We start from the raw sequence: 19,971 nt of genomic DNA, 5'->3' as shown, positions 1-19,971 counted from the left end.
TCAATCAAATCACAGCATACCTGACATATTTCGCGTTTTGCCTGTACTAGCTTCATCCTTCTATATTCTTCTTTCTCGTACTGCGGTGACAACATTTTGAACCCGGTCCACACGTCATTGTCAATAGTTATACATCATGCTAATTATCCACAACCAGAGATAAAATATTTAATAAATTAAATATTATATTAATTGGAGACCTGGTTGTCAGTACAGTATTCTAGATACCCGTGATTTATCATCTATTTAACACAGTCTTTGGGTCACAGAACACTTTCAAAACACTAAACTCACTAAATGTCTCACCAGGTGTCTCACACAACACAAGGTCCTTGGCTATGACCAATCAACGAGAACGGGGGCTAGAACACCACCAATGTGGCCGTTGCTGGGTAGCAAATAATGGGCCACATTGTAATTTCGAATAATAAACTTTATTAGCAACAAAAATAGTGAAAATTCGATAAAAAACTAGAAAGCCCCAAATATATTTGTTCTTTGTAAACAAGATCGCGTGGTCGCTGCTGTCATCTGTCCAAGTCAACCGTCTGTCAATTCTGTCATTAGTGTCAACCACTGTTGTCAAGTTGGGCAATTTTAGGTAGTCTTCTGATACTTCACACACCACGTGACAAATTTTGACATTTGGAAATGCCATTACTAACCATTTTTTAGAACCAAGCCATTTGGTCATTTGTTACCTTAGAAGACAGACTATTACACATTTACAGTGAAATACTATTAATTGTTGTGTAATAATTTTTGTGCTATATTTACTTTATTATACACGATTGAAGTTTGAATTATGGGTGTTGTTTTGGTAAGTTATTTTTTTATAATAATAATTTTTACATAAGAAAAATATAGACAAAGACTTTAAAGTCTTTGTCCATATTTGTCTTGAAAGACTTTCATATAGTTTTTTGTTGCATTAAAAAAGACTTCTTAAATTAAGGAGAGTTTACACATGCTTGCGCGATTTACTTACGCACGTCCAAATACAATTACAGCTATAAGCGCAAGTGAAAATATAAGTGACGCCACTAAATCCATGCATGTGTAAACTACCCTTTGTCTTTTTTTTTCAACGTTTTTGATTTGAAAAGTGGAAAAACTCTATCTTTTTGTTGCATTAAAGAAGACTTGTTAAGTATGGAGGGTTTACACATGCTTACGCGATTTACTTGCCCCAATAAAAACTGGTGGGCAGCACGTGCAAATACAATAATTAGAGCATTAAGCGCACGTTTCCTCACGTGGCTAGCGTCACTATTCTTGCATGTGTAAACTCCCCTTTATTCGTTGAATGTGTGAACTCTATACAAAAAAATACCCCGCTAAACTTTGACTCCAATGTGTGGAGCCGTCTTAACAAAAACAATATGGCGCCTATATTGGCTCTAAAAAGAGACTTTTTCCGTACACATATTAGCCGTACACTGTAATACGGGGCTCCACACATTGGGGCCAACATTAGCTTGTGTTTGCGGTGTTTTTTTGTATTGCGTTTACACATTGGCCCCAAATGCCTGGAGATGGGGTTACAAATAAGGGCTATTTTAGTTTTGTTTTATGGCGGGTTACACTTTGCAACGTTGTTTTAAAGAGAATGTTTTTGGTATATGTGATTGCTTAACCAACCAGTTTGAAAATTAAGGCTTATATTATCTGGTTAATCTTTGTCAGAAAAGTAATAATTAAACCAGCCTGCGTTTTTGCGTGTCTAGATTCGCCGTTTATTTATATTTTTCAAAATTATGTAATATCTAAAATAATTATACATTCTTCAATCGTTATCAAAATATTTCAACTTAAATAACCCGTTAGTTTTTAGTTGAATTATTTTTATTTTAGTTAAAATTCAAAATGGCTGTCGGGCGCATGACAGCAGACTTGTTCACACGACATGTTAACTTCTAGTATTTTAATGTCATCGGTCATCGGTGATATGTTGTTATACAAATGACAGAATTTAAAAACTGATAGCAATATTCGACATTTGACAGTAACTTACTTATCTATCAAACAATTTACCATAAACATAACCAAAAACAAGCCATAAAAATATTAGGTTTTGTCAATATTATTTTATTAAGATTTTAATTAATTACCTTATAAAAGAGGTTTTTAAACATGAATGTTAAATTGAGAATTGAGATCGTATTCATACAAAACTTAGATATTATAGAAATTATATATTTAGTTTACAAGTTTCCTAAATTCAAAACTTAAATGAACAGGAAGAAAAGGCATCATCACGTTCATGGGGAATAAACGGGGAATTGCCTCGGCGAACCATTTCGTCACTCACTATAAACTTGGAAATTGGACATGATGCTTATCTGAGAAAAAAACTCACCCCCGAAGGCTACACTCATGATTGGGAGGTGTTTGTTCGAGGCTGCAATGGAGCAGACATTAAGCACTACGTAGAAAAAGTTGTTTTTCATTTGCATGAAACTTTTGAAAACCCAAAAAGGGGTAAGTAACACTGTGCAAGTTTGTTTAGTAGTATCTCAGTTGTTACGCTAGTTTTACTGGGGAGCTCCACTATGTTATTAAATGTCCTGGATTTTTGAAAACACTGTTCTAAATAAGAAAACAGTAAAGCTTAAATAACTATTAACAGTTTCAAATACTACCAGACCATTTCTTTTATTTGAAATTTGGTTTGGTACATTTTTTTGGATTACTAAGTACATACTTGTACAAAAAAACTGTTTTTTTATGATATAAGCACAATTCTGGTTTACTTATCTGTGCAATTTTTATTATTTAATTATTTACCTACTGTTTCACAGCTCTTTGGTAAAATTACTGAACAAGTGAATGAGACATAGAAGTAATTGTATTTAATTTTTTGCATTTAATTTCTAGTGGTAAAGGAGCCTCCTTACTCAGTTAAAACCTCGGGGTATGCTGGTTTTGACTTGCCTATTGAGATATATCTAAAACACAGTCAAGAGCCCAGAAAGATCAGTTTTACCTATGACCTTAGGTTGCAATTGAATGGTCCTCCAATACATGATTTACGGAAGGAAAAATACACATTTTATTCAGTTAATAAGGAATTTCAAAATAAGTTATTGAAAGGAGGAGCTGTGGTAAGTTTTCATTATTCATTCTAATGTTTGTAAATTTTTATCTTATTCTGCAATTCTTACACTTTTTCTCTTCTATGTAATATTAATAGCACTTTATTTCTTACTTGTAGGTCCCATCAAGTCCACAAGAAAATGTTTCTAAATCTACTAGTAAAAAAGAAGATCAATCTCAAAAGACCAGCAAACCAAAACCAGATGATTCTGACCAAGGTAAAAAGTTCAAATTGAAAGCTGAGGAACCTAAAATTGATCAGTTCATAGATCTATTTGGTAAGTACAAATTTTTTTAAATAGTGATTTTAAATCACAAACAGTCTGCAAATAAAATATGTGTATATGACCCTACTACTATTAAATTAAATTTTTTTTCTATAAGTACTTAATATCAACTGTTTGTGACTTATTAACTATTCTTTCTTAAATTGCACATAAAATACTATTTTATATTTTCTAGTGTTTAACCATTGTTTTATACTAGAACAATCTTATCATTTATTGGAAAAAAACTCATCACTATGTTCTAAAAGTTATGTATTTTGTTTGTACAATATTGGATGTTTTTTTTTTAGTATGTGTAGGGTTATTTTAATTGAAAAATTCTAAAACATATATTTAAATGTCAGGTACACCAATAATCAACAAGACAAAGGGAGTTCAGGAGGTTCCAAAAAATGAAGAAGCATCTAAATCTGTCATTAAACCTAATGACAAAGACAAAGATAAATCTTCAGGTAATATTTAATAATTAGATTACTTAATAAGATATTATAAGGTGCATATTATTTATTAGATAAGGACAAGAACAAAACTAAAAGTTCTGACAACGATCGTGAAGAACGCACTGATGGTTCAAGTAGTGAGGGAAAATCAGGAGATAATAAGAAAGACAAGAAAGAGAACCGTAAAAAAGACGTTAAAGAGATGGAAAAAGAAAAGGATAAGAGTTCCCTTCAAAAAATTCAAAGTCCTGCTTCCAAAAGGTATGGTAAAACCATTTATTTTTAAGAATCATATTGTTATTTAGTCTGATTATTTTTTAAGGTCTCTTAAACGGCGCAGAAGTCCGTCAGCTGTAGAAAGGAATGTTAAGGATAAAGATGTTGGCAAGGACAAAGAGAACGATTCAAGAGAAGGAAATAAGGAGAAAAAGTTTAAAATGCAGAAAGTAAGTACTATTTGTTTGTTGTCCATGAAAACTTTTACATTAACATAATTTTTAAGGAAAAAGATAACAAACATAGAGATGAAGACAAAGAAAAGGTTAAAGAAAACCAAGATAGTGAGAAACCTGAAGAAACCAAGTCAAAAGAAAATGAAAAAGTGAAAAGCGAAGAGAAGCCAAAACATAAGCATAACAAGAAAGATAGGAAAGAGAAGAAGCGGCAGAGAAAAGAGAAAAACACTTCAGCGAGTTCTTCTCTAAGGTATAATAATTTTCTCCGGAAATTATTCCTTTCTAACTAATTTGTGTGATTTTTTTGCAGAGATAAAATGGAACTTTTATTTGGTAGCAGTCCTAAAAGCGAACCATCAGCGAGTCCCGTTTTACCAAACCTTGAATCTGATCATCTGTTTGAAGATAACTCGTCAAATGCGTCGAAAGTTAGTAGTCGGGAATCCAGTTCTATTTCAGAACCATCAGTTTCACCACCGGTAAGTTAAGCATACCAGTTTTTTGTTTTGAAAAATTCCAAAAATTTTAATTAACTATTAACCAGACAAATTGCAAACAAAGTTTTATTAGTTGGTACCATTTTCTTCGAGTTGGGTTTTCTGGTAAAAGTACAGAGTCTAATAAAACAATGTTGTGTATGAGTCTAATAAAAATAAATGCTCTACTCTATTCCTAGATTTACTTATTTATTTTTCTTTTCATTAGAGTGACGTTGAAGGGCCATTAAAATCAATTCCGTTTGAAGGCGATGTAAGTTAAATTTTTGCGTTTAAGTTTTCTAATCTAACTGATTGTTTTTTTGTTTTAGGCTGAATTCATGAGTAGGCTCCGGAACTTACAAACACAGATAATGGAGATGGATGACCCTTTTATTATACGGAAAGTGGTGGAACTGATTTCAGAAACCGGCACATACGAGTTTACTGAAGATTCGTTTGATTGCGATTTGTGCCTTCTGGATAAGAAGACCCTAACGCAACTGCTATCTTACTTCTCTTTATAAAATAGAAAGTGATTTGTATATATTTTATGTATATATGTATATAGTGTTTTTAATGTTAAATGTATTATAAGTGATGAGCTGGGAAAGAACTTTTTACTTATTTACGGGGTATGGGTATAAAGTCATATCAAAGAATAGCTATTTAACAAGAAGAGATAGCGAATTAGAGAGAGATAGACTTTGCCTACCAAAGTTAAGAGACAATCGACTGATATCGGCTTTGATTGTTAATTATCAGGAATTTCATTGGTTGGTCATTCAGGTTGTTAAAGATCGTTGCCGTATCTCAGACCACATCAAATATTTATTTTAAAACATCAGTTTAAAGTTAATAATAGTTAATAAGAATTGATATTTTCCAATGATTAAGAGATGAACTTAAAACATTCTCAAAAAAAATAATTGACTTTTAAAGTTCTGGCAGTTCTCTATTTTTAATGGTTTTTCTTTTTCTTCGGATGCTATAAACTAATGGATGTTTGCGCTCACATTTTCAATCTCCTCTCTATCCCTTGCGGTATGAATTAGGGTCTGTATGTCATTCACTCCTGTCCACTGTATTATGTTCGGCAACCATGACAATTTCTTCCTTCCCGTTCCTCTACGGCCTTCTATCTTACCCTCGATCAACAACTGTAAATACTCATACTTTTCGTTCCTCATGACGTGCCCCAGGTGTGCAGTCTTTCTCTTTTTGACGGTAGACAGGTACTTCTACGTTAGTCATTCTTGCAGTCCACGGTATCTTGAGCATTCTGCGATATAGCCACATCTCGAATGCTTCCAATTTGTTAATGTTGTTGACTTTAAGGGCCCAACCTTCCATCCCATAGAGAAGTACCGACCATACATAGCACTTCAAAAATCTCAACCTCAGACCAAGATCAAAGTCCGAGCAACTAAAATACTCTTATCAGTCCTAGGAATGCTTGTCGGGCCCGTTCAATGTGACTCTTGATTTCGATATCGGAGGATCCAGTCTTCAGATAACCACATGCCCAAGTATATAAATTTGCTCACTCTGTCTATGGGCATTGCGTTGAATATTGGTTGTTACCATTATTATATTCTATTGTTTCCATGAGGTTGTGGTATTTCGTCCTTTAATATTTTGTTATAAAAATACAGCAGTTTTAATTTAAAATTAAATGGCATTTTCCTGATCACCAGGTAGAACACTTCATCCATTCTTCTTAGTTTTTTATTCTGTAGACGATTGTCATGTTCCTGCATGGAAGGTCAACTTCATAAACAACATCATTTGCAGGGTGCTTATTCTATAGACCTAGTGAGATGAGATGAGATATTTCTCTCATGGTTCAGGCCATAAGGGAGAAATCTTATTTCATCTCACTATAGGCTCCTAGAGCTTAGTAATAAGCACCCATCAGGTCTGTATCCACATCATTTTCAGGTCTGATATAGGTATTACATATACCCACATTTTCCAATATTGTAGATTTAATATAATCTTATTGACTGAGTATTTGATTTTATTTAAGAATTGAGATTTTTATTTGTTGTTTATAGAGGTTGTTTCAATTGTATTCCATGTTGTCCAGTCCTTATTTAAAGATTTATGTTTTATAACTTGATTCCTTTACCAGTTTTCACAAGCTTAAAATTTATTGTGTCAGTTTTAGGTAAAAACTTGCATTTTTACTTGAATTAGGACATTTCCATAACTAGTAGTGAGTTATCAACGCCATTTTTTGTGTGAATTATAGGAAGTTTAATGCTCAATAACATATCCAAAATTCATTTTGCTAAGTTTTCTCCTTCAGCAATTTTCGCAAGCTTAAATTGTCGATTGTCTGAGTTTTAGTTGAAAAGTTGCATTTTTAGTTGATATAGGATATTTCACGAACCACAACTGTTATCGACCCCAATTTTTGTGTGAATTAAATTAATTCACATAAAAATTGATTAAATGCTGTACATTAAATGTGCTATAAAATTAAATGCTGACTATAACATATCCTTTAGAGTAGTTGATAATTGCAATTCAATTACTTTTTTTAAGTAATTGATTATGAAATTATCGTTTCTATATCGTATACAATTGGAAACTAACTTATTGTTTTATCAATCAAGGCAGTGAATTTTATTACTCCGTCGAATTGGTATGTAAATAGGATAATAAAATGATACAACCATTTAACTGAAATAAACCAATCTGTATTACTTAATAGGTGCTATAACTATGTTCAATTTTAGTTGATCTCGTTTGGGACCAACAAGAAAAGGCGTCTCGTGAACTGGCTGAAAGGTAACGGGAGTATTGAGCTCATGAAATGGTATAAGATCATCAATATTTAGTATTTTATCTTGAGGCGTGAAGTGATGAACTTTTTCCACAACTTGTATGACGTGTTCCACACCTCCTTGTACTCCATAAATTAGAATGGACACTTTAACTCTTATGGATGGTTCTGGCGATTCTCTGCATGTTAATGAAAGGCGAACTGTGCGAAGGATTTCTTCTGGCACTTCAAGTGTACCTAAAATTGAATCTCTTGGTAATATAACATTTGCATTTCACTGTAAGTGCTCGAACTGTTAACGCAGTTAACATCTTCCTCACCTTGCCAAACTATCAAATAACACCGTTTAAAATGTACTCCTTTAGGATATAGATCCAAGACCCATTCGCTAATTTTATGTGATTCGTGTTCTGCAGCAGACAGATGTGACGAAAATACAAAAGTGCTGATATGGTAACTAGGTAAACTCCAAAAGTTTTCGATTTTTAAGGCAGCAGAACAACTATCAGAGGTGTAAAGTCGTGGAGTAAATAAATGACGTTCCTTATCGTAATAAGGTTGCAGTTGATCATCGTATCCTAAAAAAATCAATGCCTTACTGAACTCAAGTTCAATAATCGTGAAAAAAACGCAATACCTGAGTGGTATTTCATACCTATTGCCATTCTATCAACAAAGAATTCTTTGTGCTCTTTAATTAATGACGACATTAAGAGGTCAGCTAAATCTCTTGGTGTCATCATGGGAAATCTTATTTGCATCATCACAGATTCAATCAAGTGGATGTAATTTTGTGAGGTATATTCGGATTTTTCCATCTTCGCCTTTTGTAACTCTATCCACCTATCAGAAATTGTAATCATTACTGTTTTTGCGTCAACCATACAAACCTCATAGAAATAAAAGTTTTACATCATATAGAACTAATGATTTAGGCGTATCTACATTTATCGTGACCCTGTTATTTACGTAAGCAGTCAGTAGGTACAATTACAATAAAAAAAAAATACAATTTGAAAGAACAGTCAGAGACAAAATCACCTGTAAAACCCCCTTGGAGTGAGAACATGACTGTTTTAAGCACATTTTTGGAATCCTTACTAAATTTTATCTCCAATAACATGAAAAAATAATACAAAATGGAGAAAAGTGGTGTGAAAATTTGAAATGTCAGCAACACAGCATTTTTAATTTACCAGTAATTTACTGGTCAAATTGCCCTAGTAAAGTAAAATATTTATTTTACCGGTAATTTACCCACTATACAAAATCATATACAGGGTGATTCACGCTGATGGTATATTAGAAGTATCTAGAGAACGACTCAATAATTTTTGTTGAAATTTGGAGTGTAGCCTAGGTTATTGGGTCCAAACTCTCTATCTAAAATATTTTGTTGTCAGATCAGTCGGAAAGAACACCAACATTTTAATTTTCAAATGAAACACCCTTTTTCTAATCTCATTTTTGAATTCCTTGCAAGAAGGCTAAAAATTAATGTTCATACTTCCCTATACCTATCTTGCACCGTTTCTTAGATATTTCATAAAAATGGTGAATTTGTCAGCAAAACGGTAGTCTAAACATTAATTAAATTCCCAAGTTTTGAAAGGTTTGCTTGTGTGACCTTTTGCTCTCAGTTAGACAATACCACGTGGTTGAAAAGTTCAAAGGCTGAAAATGAAAAAGCCTACGAAGTGGTCAATATTTACCTTTAAGTCGGATAGATAGAAAAACTGCCAGAAGTTCGTTTTTTTTTAAATGGAACCACCAATGTAATATGGCTTCTCAACTGTGTAGTATCGTCTAACTGAGGACAAAAGGTCACATCAGCAAACCTTTTAGGACTTGAGAATTTAGTTAAAGTTTAGACCACCGTTTTGCTGACAAATTGACAATTTTTATAAAATATCTAAGAAACGGTGCAAGATTTGCGGGAAGTATTAACATTAATTACTAGCCTTCTTGCGAGGAATTCAAAAATGAGATTAAAAACAGGGTTTTATTTGAAAATCAAAAGTTGGTGTTCTTTCCGACTGATCTGGCAAAACCGTTAAGTCCAACATATATTGGAAAGAGAGTTTGGACCACAAATTTCAGTGAAAAATATTGAGTTGTTCTCTAGATACTTCTAATATACCATCACCGTGAATCACCCTGTATTTCAAGTAACTTGTGAGTCAAACTAAATTTTAAATCAAATTTATCTTGATATTTCCCAATGCTTCTTCAGTTATTTGATTTATAGAGTAAATAAAGTAAGACTTTTTTTGGTTTTATTTTTACATAAATATGTAAAAAATACAGATTTCAAAAAGGGACAACCAGACATTTTTCTAGCATCTTACTTATAGAAAACATCAAACCATTCCACCCATGTTGTAGGGAAACCATTGTTACAAATAACACTCACCTTACTACGCAATTAAATAACATCATCTCATTGTGCACGACGACATCATTGGAACTTATAATTTTTGAAAATGTATCACAGTCGACATTGCTGTAATCGGAAGTGTTGGCCACAGCCTCAAAATTCCATTTGAAGTAATTTCTGCAATTGTTAAAAATCCTATCGTGACCGCCAATACTACTGTACTGCAGCCAAGAGGACAACTGATTGTGGTAAGCTGCATGAGGTACATGACGACACATATAAATTATGCATATCCTGGTTAAACTCTGCAAAAATTCAATTTTTATGAGGAGTTAGTGTATAATTAATAATACTCAATACAATTCAATCAAGGACTAATATAATTCTGGGATAAAATACACAATTAAGAAAAAGTAGCCAACAATGAGACATCCTAATAAAATGTATGTGTAAAAAATAGCACAAAATGCAGTAAAAGTAAAACTTAAAACAAGTAAGTAGCTCTTGGTTGGCCTCCCTCAATAATATCTATTATTTGTAGTTGAAATAAAAGCTGTAATTACCTTAACTAGGTATTTGTCAGCCAGCGCCAAAATTGGCATAACATTTGTATGAGTTATAACAATCTTTCCTGTATAAAAATACTCTAAAAATGTGTAAAACACATTCTGACATATTGGCATTTCTTGCAGTTCAATATGACTCTCTCGCCATTCTGACCATGCCGAATTCATAAGCATAGCCTGGAAACAATAATACAAGTTGATAATAAAGTAAAGAAAAAGAACACAGTTACCTTTAAAATTATCATTGAAACTGTTTAGACTATAACACAATTAGTTACAGTAATTAGAAAAAATTTTATCAAAACTTTGTCATTCAATTCAACTGTTCATTTATGTTTTTGATCAATTTTTTGTTTCTTTATTCACAGAATAGGAGAAAGAGTCGAGGAGAAGACGACATCAATGCAGAATCTCTCATCTCTTAAATGATTTAAGAGGACACCCAAAATCGTAAGAAAATTCAACGAGATTCTGCAGAGGACCGTTCACCTGCAGAAGATAATAATATTTCTCTCTAACATAGAGAACTTTAGCTCTGTGCATGTAAATTACCCGAAATTCATTTGGTGAATGGATGTAGTTTCGACTATCTGAATATTTATTCTTCAGATATGGCAATGGATAACTGGAACAACATTTCAGAGCACTTGATATCCAAAACAGCTGTCTTGAATTATATTTTAATCCTATAACAATAAACATTATGAGTTGAATAACAAAATGTATTACAATAATGCTTTCACCTGGTAGCAGAGGCTCCTTCCCGTTTTTCCATTCTTTCTCATTAAAAGCTTCGTAAGCTACTTTGAATCCAGCTACGTCTGCTAAGTCTTCCCCTCTGGTTATAACAGGATTAGCCTTCAATCAGATTACCAGTCATAGAACATTCGCTTCCATACCATGTAGGTACTTACACGTAAATTTTCAGCTTCCTTTAACTCAAGTGTGGCATAATGATTAGAGAGACAATGCAATTTATCAATATAGTTATTTGCGCTTGTTGGTGTCCACTTGTTCAACAACCTTTCTTCTGCTGCTTTCGATTCTCCAACTGTACCTCCTTCAGCGTCAACAAAAATATGTGAAATTTGCTGAGCTTTGAGATGCTTCCCAGAAGACCATAATTAATATATTCTGGCCTATCTTTATTATAGTAAATGCCTCGAAAAAGACCTAGGGGAAATTCTACAAGATTTTAAATTATAACCACCTTTTGCCAGCTTGTATAGAAGTTTTGTGTACTAAGGACATTGTCGTTAGGTGAGTAAATAACCTTTTGCCCACTAATGAAAGCTTCCGTTTTCAACCAGTCGTTATTTACTGGTTGCGTTAACATTCCATAATGCAAATCCCAAAAAATTAGATCTAAATCTAATACAGCATTGAGTAGTTTATCTTCTTCAACTTTAATCTACAATACAATAATCTCATCAATAATTTCGTCTTAAGTCTGTGTTGAAATATCGTCCAATGTATACGATATTTATGGGAGCACTTAGCCTTAAAGTAAAATTATTTCTTAGAGCATGTCAATCCTTATTAATATTGTTTCGTTTTAATTATAAACTCTACAGACTTTTTCCAACCTTATTACAGAACTGGGAGATAGATAGAGGTAAGAAGTACACTGGTTCAATGTGGAAACCTCAAATTAACTCAGTTATTAAAGATTTATTTTGAACGTCTCCCAGGTAGATTTTGTAGACATGAAATACAAATTGTAGACTCAATTGATACAAATATTTGAGAACAGTTTTCACTGTATTCGCTCGCTTCATGACTAAGAAAGTTCATACATTTTGATTAAACTGATGCTTTATTCATAATTGTTACCTTTCTCTAGCTGCTTCAACACAAACGCTCCATCTTGGTTTTCTATAGAAATGGCCATTTACAGTTCTTAAGTAATCGTAAGCTTTATCCAAGATTCTTGCAGGTAGAAAGTTAATAAGTGATTGAACAATATGCCATCCCATGAAATTGGCTATAACCCTAACAAATTGAAAATTGTTATATTAGAAATAAAACAATGTCACTTATTACTTCTTATTGGTGCGCCTGAAAAGTGCTTCTAATTTTTTTAGGTAAACCGGCTCTGAAACATTGACAATGTCAATCAAGCCTTAAATAAGGCGATGTTCGGGGGTAATTGCACAAGTGCATAAGAATTACCGATAATTTTGCATGAAAACTTGTTATCTCTTAACTGCATGAGTTTATTGTCATATTTTTTTGGCGAAAGAGCCCGACACCGAAGGTGGAAGGCTTTTTTAGAAAAAAATATGAAAATGACCGAATGCAGTTTGCAAAGATAACAAGTTTGAATGCAGAATTATCAGGTCATTTTTAAGGCACGAATGTAATTTTGGGGAATATTTCCCGAATAAAGAAAATGTTTTGGTTTTGCTGCAACTATAGATTGCTCAATGGAGCTCAATGAACAAGTTCCAAACCGTTTATTAATTTTTGTTGACATCGAGTTTGACATTTTTTGGTTATAAAAAGTCAAAAAAATGCGCATGGACAACAATTAGTGTACTAGCAATAGGTTCTACAACAATGCAGTCGTTATAGATACGTACAGTGCAATTATCGAAATGCAATTATCACTTTAGAATGCAATTATCGCTGTCATTCTGGTGAAAATGCACTGCTCATATGGGACATTTAACACATGAGGGAAATATTCGCTGTCATTCTGGTGAAAATGCACTGCTCATATGGGACATTTAACACATGAGGGAAATATTCGCAATAATCCTTGCAGATAGTCTAGCCAATCAATTGAATAAAACTCGTTTTGCAAATCGGAAATGCTGTATGACCTTTCCTAATTCCAAAATAAAATTCAAGACCTCGTTCAGTTCTTTTCGAACATTCATTACTTTTACATGAAATTCCGATGCGACATTAACCATATAGTCGATAAAAATCACTTTGAGTTCTGGCTTAACTCCGAAGGACTAAAGTGTCGGTCATAAACCTACAAAATATTTTTCAAAACTTAGATTCTTCCCTAATTTATAACATTTACCCCTAAAATATATTTTTCAGGTTTCTCCCTATCCACATCCACTGTAACGTTAAAGAAAAAATCAAAATTTACTCCAAATGCTCGTAAATTTCTGATCGTTCTAGTCCAGACAAAATTTTTTGTATTCCAGTTTTCTCCTACTAAAATAGGCCAACCTCCCATTTGATTGAATAGTTCTATTAATGTGGATAAACCAGCTTTTTCGACAGCTTGCTCGTTCATACAAGCTTTGAAAAATCTTTTTGCAACATTAACAGATGAAAGATCTTGTGGATCAATTCTTTCTTCAAGCAGAAGCCTAAAATTATACGGGCTGTATCATAAATATGTCAAAGTATTTTGTTGTTATTTTGCCCAGCATTAAACATCTTCATCTCATCATATCATATTTTTGTTTGACTTTCCTCATATGAAATACTTACTTTATCTCATGAAGAATTTCATCTTGCATTGTAAGTTGAACTGATTGAAATTAATTGCTTTATTCAATTAAGAGTAATAATTTACATAACAAACGTAATTTTTGTGTGTGTCATTATTTTGATTACACTATAAAATCAGTTTATGTTTATATTTTATTATAATCGGTATGGTAGCTATTCCGGTAAATCAAATTTACTTCTGTAGGAAAGTATTTTTACAGCGTATTTATATAGCTTTGGGCTTGGTTCTAATCGTTCTTAATTGAATCAAAGAGCAATGGGCGAGATAGTATAATTACAACTTATTTTTATTTATGTCAATTATTATTTAGTAATAGAAGGAGTCGTAATAGGTAATTCAAAACATCATATTCTCTGATTTGAATTTTACGGATTGTCTGTCATTCATTTGTGTTATTAACTATCCAGTTTCGTTAAAACGTTGCAAACGAGTGCTTCAGAAACAATTGCAAAAAACCGCACATATTGCATTTAACCATTACCGGTAGCCCCATACGTTAGAGTACCGTTTTTGAGTCTGAAAAAGTAGAAACTATAATGCAAATTTTGATCAAATTACATTTTTAACGACCGACATGAATTTTGTCCTGATATACAACCGTTTTCGGTGATTGGTCCCTGAAAAGAAACAATGTTACGATGTTTTGCTGTAATTACCTTAACCATCATCAGAATTATCAGTTTACCTTAAAGGCACATGTGAACTAAGAAATAATTAGATGGAACGCTCTACGTGGTAGCATATGTTTTAAGAAAACAACAATCATCATCCACTATGATGATTAATAGGAGGAAGGATTAATAGATATAGGTATCATTTATTTTAAAACTTATCTGGTATATCTGATATACCAAATAGGTCACTAAAATGCTATTATTACCTACCTACTTAAAATAGTATTACAATACAAAAGAAAGACATGACAATAAACTCTAAACAATGTCCTTTAACTCTAAACAACCCTACAGGCATCTAAAATTATACAGAGGTTATACAAGTTATATTGTTAACTTTGCAAAACCTTAACTGCTGGATATAGTATATCTATTTGGGTTTTTGAGCTTACTTTTTAAACTAAAGGTAAAAATTTCGAGAGTAATATTAAAGTGACTTAGGGCCGGTTCTGCAGAAACAAGATACAAGATATAGTCAAGAGTAAACACTATTCTAAAGTTAAATTTCCAAAGGCATTATAACCCGGAAGTAGCTTAACCAGGGAGTAAAGCGATGGAATAGTTAGACCGTTGTTCGAATATCGTTTAACTTGTTTATATGAAGTTTAAACTGTTTGTTGAATATTAATTGTAAGCGAAAGACGTTTATAACCATTATTATAAATTCTGTACTAATATACAGATGTTCCAATTTTTGAATCGTCTGATGACCAAGAAATTTTTGAACCACTGAACCACTAAAGTCAAATACCAATAATATTGCTTTTTAGGATAAATTATTTTGATTTAATAGATGATACAGAATTTAATAGATGATACAAGATTTCGACTGAGTGAACCTTCAAGTAAGAAATTACAAATTAATAATATCACCTCCCTTACAAATCAAAACAATGCCGTGTCTCCTGCAATAAAATTGTTATTAACATTAAGCTTTTATGCAACTGAATTTTTGTTAAATGAAGTAGCAGATTTTGTTGGAGTTAGTAAAACAACGACATGCGTTCTAGTGAAAGAGGTAACTGAAGCCATTGTCACATTAAGACCTATATAGATTGATATGCCACCAACCCTAGAAGAAAGGTAACAAGTAATGACGAACTTCTATAGTATATCAAGATTTTCATGCGTAAAAATATAGATTGTACACACATAAGACTGCAGTGTTCTGGAGGAAAAGGCGCCAAAAAATTTAAGAATAGGAAAGGCTATTTTTCATGAATGTGCAAGTAGTCTGTGATTCAGAGTCAAAGATTCGAAATATCGTAGTTAGATGCCTAAGATTTTGCAATGATTCTCATATTTTTTGTAGCAGTGCTATTAAAGCACGAATAGAAGTTAGCAATCCGGAAAATGCTGTTTTACTGGGTGACAGTGGATATGCCAATAGCAATTACTTTTTAATTCCCTTACCAAGAGAATGGCAAAAGAAAACCAGAACGTTGCACTTTATTCCGGAGGATTACTAACCGATCAACTTTAGACTATTGTAAAACGTTTTTGCTTTAACCAGAAGTTATTTATTCACCCGATAACTATTCCACGGTTAAATTGATACTTGTAGAACCGTCCCTAAATACGTTCAGGATGCGTTTAGTCCCTTTGGAGAACAAAGACCTGAAGATATATTTTTTTAAAACAATGCCCTAATCAATTCTATTTAGACTTACAATTGCCTCTTTAACGTCTTATTCGTTTTCTAGCTAATTTCAAATAGTTTTAGGAAATTTACTGCACCATTATTGGCCTTCAGAGATTTTTTAATCTCATTTTCACAATATTTGAGATTAGATTAGGAATGAGATTTTGAAAAACGGTTTTCACTGGCCTATTTGAATGTTATTTGGCTACTTTTTCATAAAGAAAAAGTCAGATCATTCCATTCGATTTTTTTTTAACTTTTTTGGAAGTTGTGTTATGCTATCAACAAAACTAGCTCTGTTTCAGAAAAATTTGGAGAACGATTTGATAAATTTTAAGAAAAGAATTTTACTTAATCAGTTTCCATGTTAATTTTGCAAAATGCAGTGGATTTTTATTTTATACACCATTTGGTAACTCAAACTTCTAATGGTTTGGGTTTTTCCATCTGCTTTAAGAAAACATAAAGCCAGGGAATGATATGAAAGGTTCAGTGTTAAAGTGAACCAAGTCCACTGAAACTAGTTTTGAGAGAAACTTGTCTAAAGTTAAATAGTTGTATACATATGTTTTCGGTGCACATGTAAACTACTGCTCCTGGTGGGAAAATAATGAATGTTTTAGCCCTCTATTAACACTGCTAGAACCAAATGGGCAAAAATTGGACTTGGTCAACTTTAACTCAGAGCCCTCATTATCTCGGTTTTACAGGTTTTTGGCATTGACATTAAAAAAAATCATATTCGGCTAGTAACAACACCATTTCTACCTGTAATTTAGAAAAGGGTCAAGTTTAATTCAGAATAGTCATTTGAAATTCAGAAAGAGTCAAGGGTAATTTAGAATAGTTAATTGTAATTCAGAAAATGCCAAGAGTAATTCAGAATAGGCAACTGTATTTCAGAAATTGTTAATTGCAATTTAGAAAGTATATCAAGTGTAACTCAGTTTAATTTTTAACAATTGTGTTATTTTTTAATAACAATCATTTTATTAAAGTATTTTAATTTATTAAAGTGGCTTGGAGTTTTGGGTTTGGTAATTTTATCCACAGATAATGTATTTTATGGAATTGCCTTTGAATGTTCTGAATTTCATTTGATGGGTTCTGAATTACAGTTGCCTATTCTGAATTACACTTAATGGTTTCTGAATTGCAGTTCCTTATTCTGTATTACGCTTGACCTTTTCTGAACCACATTTAGAAATGGTGTAGTCACATCCTAGTATACTCGTACATAGGTACTTACCTGGTTCCGAAGCCACAAATCCATCTTGCAGCAGCAATAGTAACTTTTATGGTTTATTCTGTAAATTTTGAGATTATCAGAGTGCAATGAAACTAAAACCTTTGAAAACATTCCTCAATATCAGATTTATGTTGAGATCGGTATAGTCAGCAAAACAATTTAATATTTAACTTGATATTTAATCAGTATGTAAAAACTGATAAGTATGTAGAAAGACATGTTTCAAATCTTTTTACTCAATCAATTGTGTCATTTTGTAAAACTGAGCTAGCATTGTATGTTTCATCCATTGAGAAATAAAGTCGTACTGTAGAGTTCAGTGAAAAGTTGGTGCAACTATCTTCATCTTAAGATATTATTCTCTGTATGTGATATCAAGAAATATTCACTGCAGTGTTTTCCATTCAAAATCTTTCAGCAAAGTTCATGAAAACACTCTCCAAAGAGTCCAAAGCTGAAATTGGACATTTTTAATCGATATGTACTAAAAGTGACACTAAGTAAACAAATTAACCTGTTAGTGTTAATTTGTTAGTCAGTGTTTTGGAACTATACAGTGCGTTTTTTTTAACGCGCAACATAGGATTTTACGTGTTAAATTTTTAAGCCCATGTTAGACCATGTTATTTTGGAACTACAAATATAAAACTTGACGGGTGTGTCTTTAGTACCCTGAAGCTTAAGCAAGTCTACCAATTTGGTCTAAAAAGTAATTTAAAACTGGAAAAAAATCATTTATTTTCGAAAAGATTTTATCCTTTCATACTCCCTGTATGCATTGTTGTTCCTTGTTGTTTTTGATACTGGCAGGGCAGGTAGCAGGTAAAGTGACTTATTTTGACTGCATCACGACCCGACATCTTTTGAACGTCAAAACATTTTATGATTGTTTGGAATATACTGTTTGGCTTTAAACGGAGGTCAATTTGAACAATTCACTTATAAAAATACTTCTTTTGTTCTTAACTTTCTTGATATAAAGTTAATGATCACCCTGTTTTACTTTCTACGCCAAATTTTACCTGCTACCTGCCGTGTCAGTATCAAAAACAACAAAGAACAACAATGCATACAGGGAGTATGAAACGATAAAACCTTTTCGAAAAAAGATGATTTTTTGCAAGTTTTTTAACACTTTTTAGGCCGAATTGGTAAATTTACTTAAGCTTCAGGGTACGAAATAGCCACCCGTCAAGTTTTATACTTGTAGTTCCAAAATAACATGGTCTAACATGGGCTTAAAAATTTAACACGTGAAATCCTATGTTGCGCGTTAAAAAAAACGCACTGTATATCTTATTAGCCTGACTTACATTATACTTGTATGTATACCTACTTGTTACAAAAATTAACTGCTAATCTACTTATTCCGGTTGCTTCTTATTTTTGCCTGTATTGTCAATACTGTCATAGATTTCTGGTTTCAATTTCTCATTTAAATATTTCAATTGCTTTGGCCTTATTTTATTCTTCCAAACGTGTATTTTTACTCCTCGACCTTTACAGAAAACCTTTGCAGCTAACCAAAAACAGAAGAAGCTAGAACAGACAAAACAAGACTATCTTGTTTTCTAACTTGTTCAATTAAGCTTGTTTTTTTAAGTTTTGACAGTTAGGTACCTGATAATAGGTGTGTCATTGCTGTACTGCCATTATCAGGTAAACTGTCAAAGTACATCACAGATGGCGTAACAACTGAGTCAAGTACTCGAATCGCATAAGAACTGAGCCTGTGACACGATGTCTCTGTAGCTGATGACAGGTCTCAATCAGCTGAGCATCTGTGGGAATCATAGTCAATCAAATCACAGCATACCTGACATATTTCGCGTTTTGCCTGTACTAGCTCCATCCTTCTATATTCGTCTTTCTCGCACTGCGGTGACGACATTTTGAACCCGGTCCACACGTCATTGTCAATAGTTATACATCATGCTAATTATCCACAACCAGAGATAAAATATTTAATAAATTAAATATTATATTAATTGGAGACCTGGTTGTCAGTACAGTATTCTAGATACCCGTGATTTATCATCTATTTAACACAGTCTTTGGGTCACAGAACACTTTCAAAACACTAAACTCACTAAATGTTTCACCAGGTCTCTCACACAACACAAGGTCCTTGGCTATGACCAATCAACGAGAACGGGGGCTAGAACACCACCAATGTGGCCGTTGCTGGGTAGCAAATAATGGGCCACATTGTAATTTCGAATAACAAACTTTATTAGCAACAAAAATAGTGAAAATTCGATAAAAAACCCCAAATATCTTTGTTCTTTGTAAACAAAATCGCGTGGTCGCTGCTGTCATCTGTCCAAGTCAATCGTCTGTCAATTCTGTCATTAGTGTCAACCACTGTTGTCAAGTTGGGCAATTTTAGGTAGTCTTCTGATACTTCACACACCACGTGACAAATTTTGACATTTGGAAA

At 32.8% G+C, this 19,971-nt stretch overlaps 3 protein-coding genes across 4 annotated transcripts in view; 1 reads left to right on the top strand and 2 right to left on the bottom strand.

Moving 5' to 3' along the window:
- na (sodium leak channel non-selective protein na) overlaps window positions 1-19,828 on the bottom strand; it is a 40,785-nt gene extending 20,957 nt beyond the window's left edge. Inside the window, exons 1-2 of one of the 2 annotated variants that reach the window (XM_081973862.1) lie at window positions 18,868-19,828; window positions 14,830-17,985 (exon numbers count right to left, since the gene is read on the bottom strand). The gene's annotated coding sequence lies outside the window, so the exon portion shown is untranslated. The remainder of the gene's footprint in view (window positions 1-14,829; window positions 17,986-18,867) is intronic. The other variant, XM_081973863.1, reaches the window with a different exon arrangement.
- LOC145725160 (uncharacterized) lies at window positions 707-5,370 on the top strand. The gene is made up of 11 exons (XM_081973795.1): window positions 707-820; window positions 2,241-2,481; window positions 2,878-3,104; window positions 3,215-3,374; window positions 3,728-3,835; window positions 3,895-4,084; window positions 4,146-4,269; window positions 4,326-4,528; window positions 4,589-4,757; window positions 4,984-5,028; window positions 5,087-5,370. The coding sequence occupies exons 1-11, from the start codon at window positions 806-808 to the stop codon at window positions 5,279-5,281; spliced, it is 1,677 nt and encodes a 558-aa protein (XP_081829921.1). The 5' UTR covers window positions 707-805; the 3' UTR covers window positions 5,282-5,370.
- Window positions 7,438-19,422, bottom strand: LOC145724630 (uncharacterized). The gene is made up of 10 exons (XM_081972985.1): window positions 19,348-19,422; window positions 11,699-11,899; window positions 11,403-11,612; window positions 11,232-11,346; window positions 11,041-11,174; window positions 10,486-10,665; window positions 9,959-10,227; window positions 8,183-8,388; window positions 7,866-8,123; window positions 7,438-7,782 (listed from the first exon to the last, which is right to left on the bottom strand). The coding sequence occupies exons 1-10, from the start codon at window positions 19,420-19,422 to the stop codon at window positions 7,463-7,465; spliced, it is 1,968 nt and encodes a 655-aa protein (XP_081829111.1). The 3' UTR covers window positions 7,438-7,462.
- Window positions 19,829-19,971: the final 143 nt, after the last annotated feature.

Source organism: Ips typographus, linkage group LG2 (genome assembly GCF_016097725.1).
Source record: "Ips typographus isolate SLU linkage group LG2, UJ_Ityp_2.0, whole genome shotgun sequence".
In the NCBI taxonomy this organism is placed as follows: domain Eukaryota; kingdom Metazoa; phylum Arthropoda; class Insecta; order Coleoptera; family Curculionidae; genus Ips; species Ips typographus.
The sequence above is the reverse complement of the archived record's forward strand: the minus strand, read 5'-3'. Positions and strand labels throughout refer to the sequence as shown.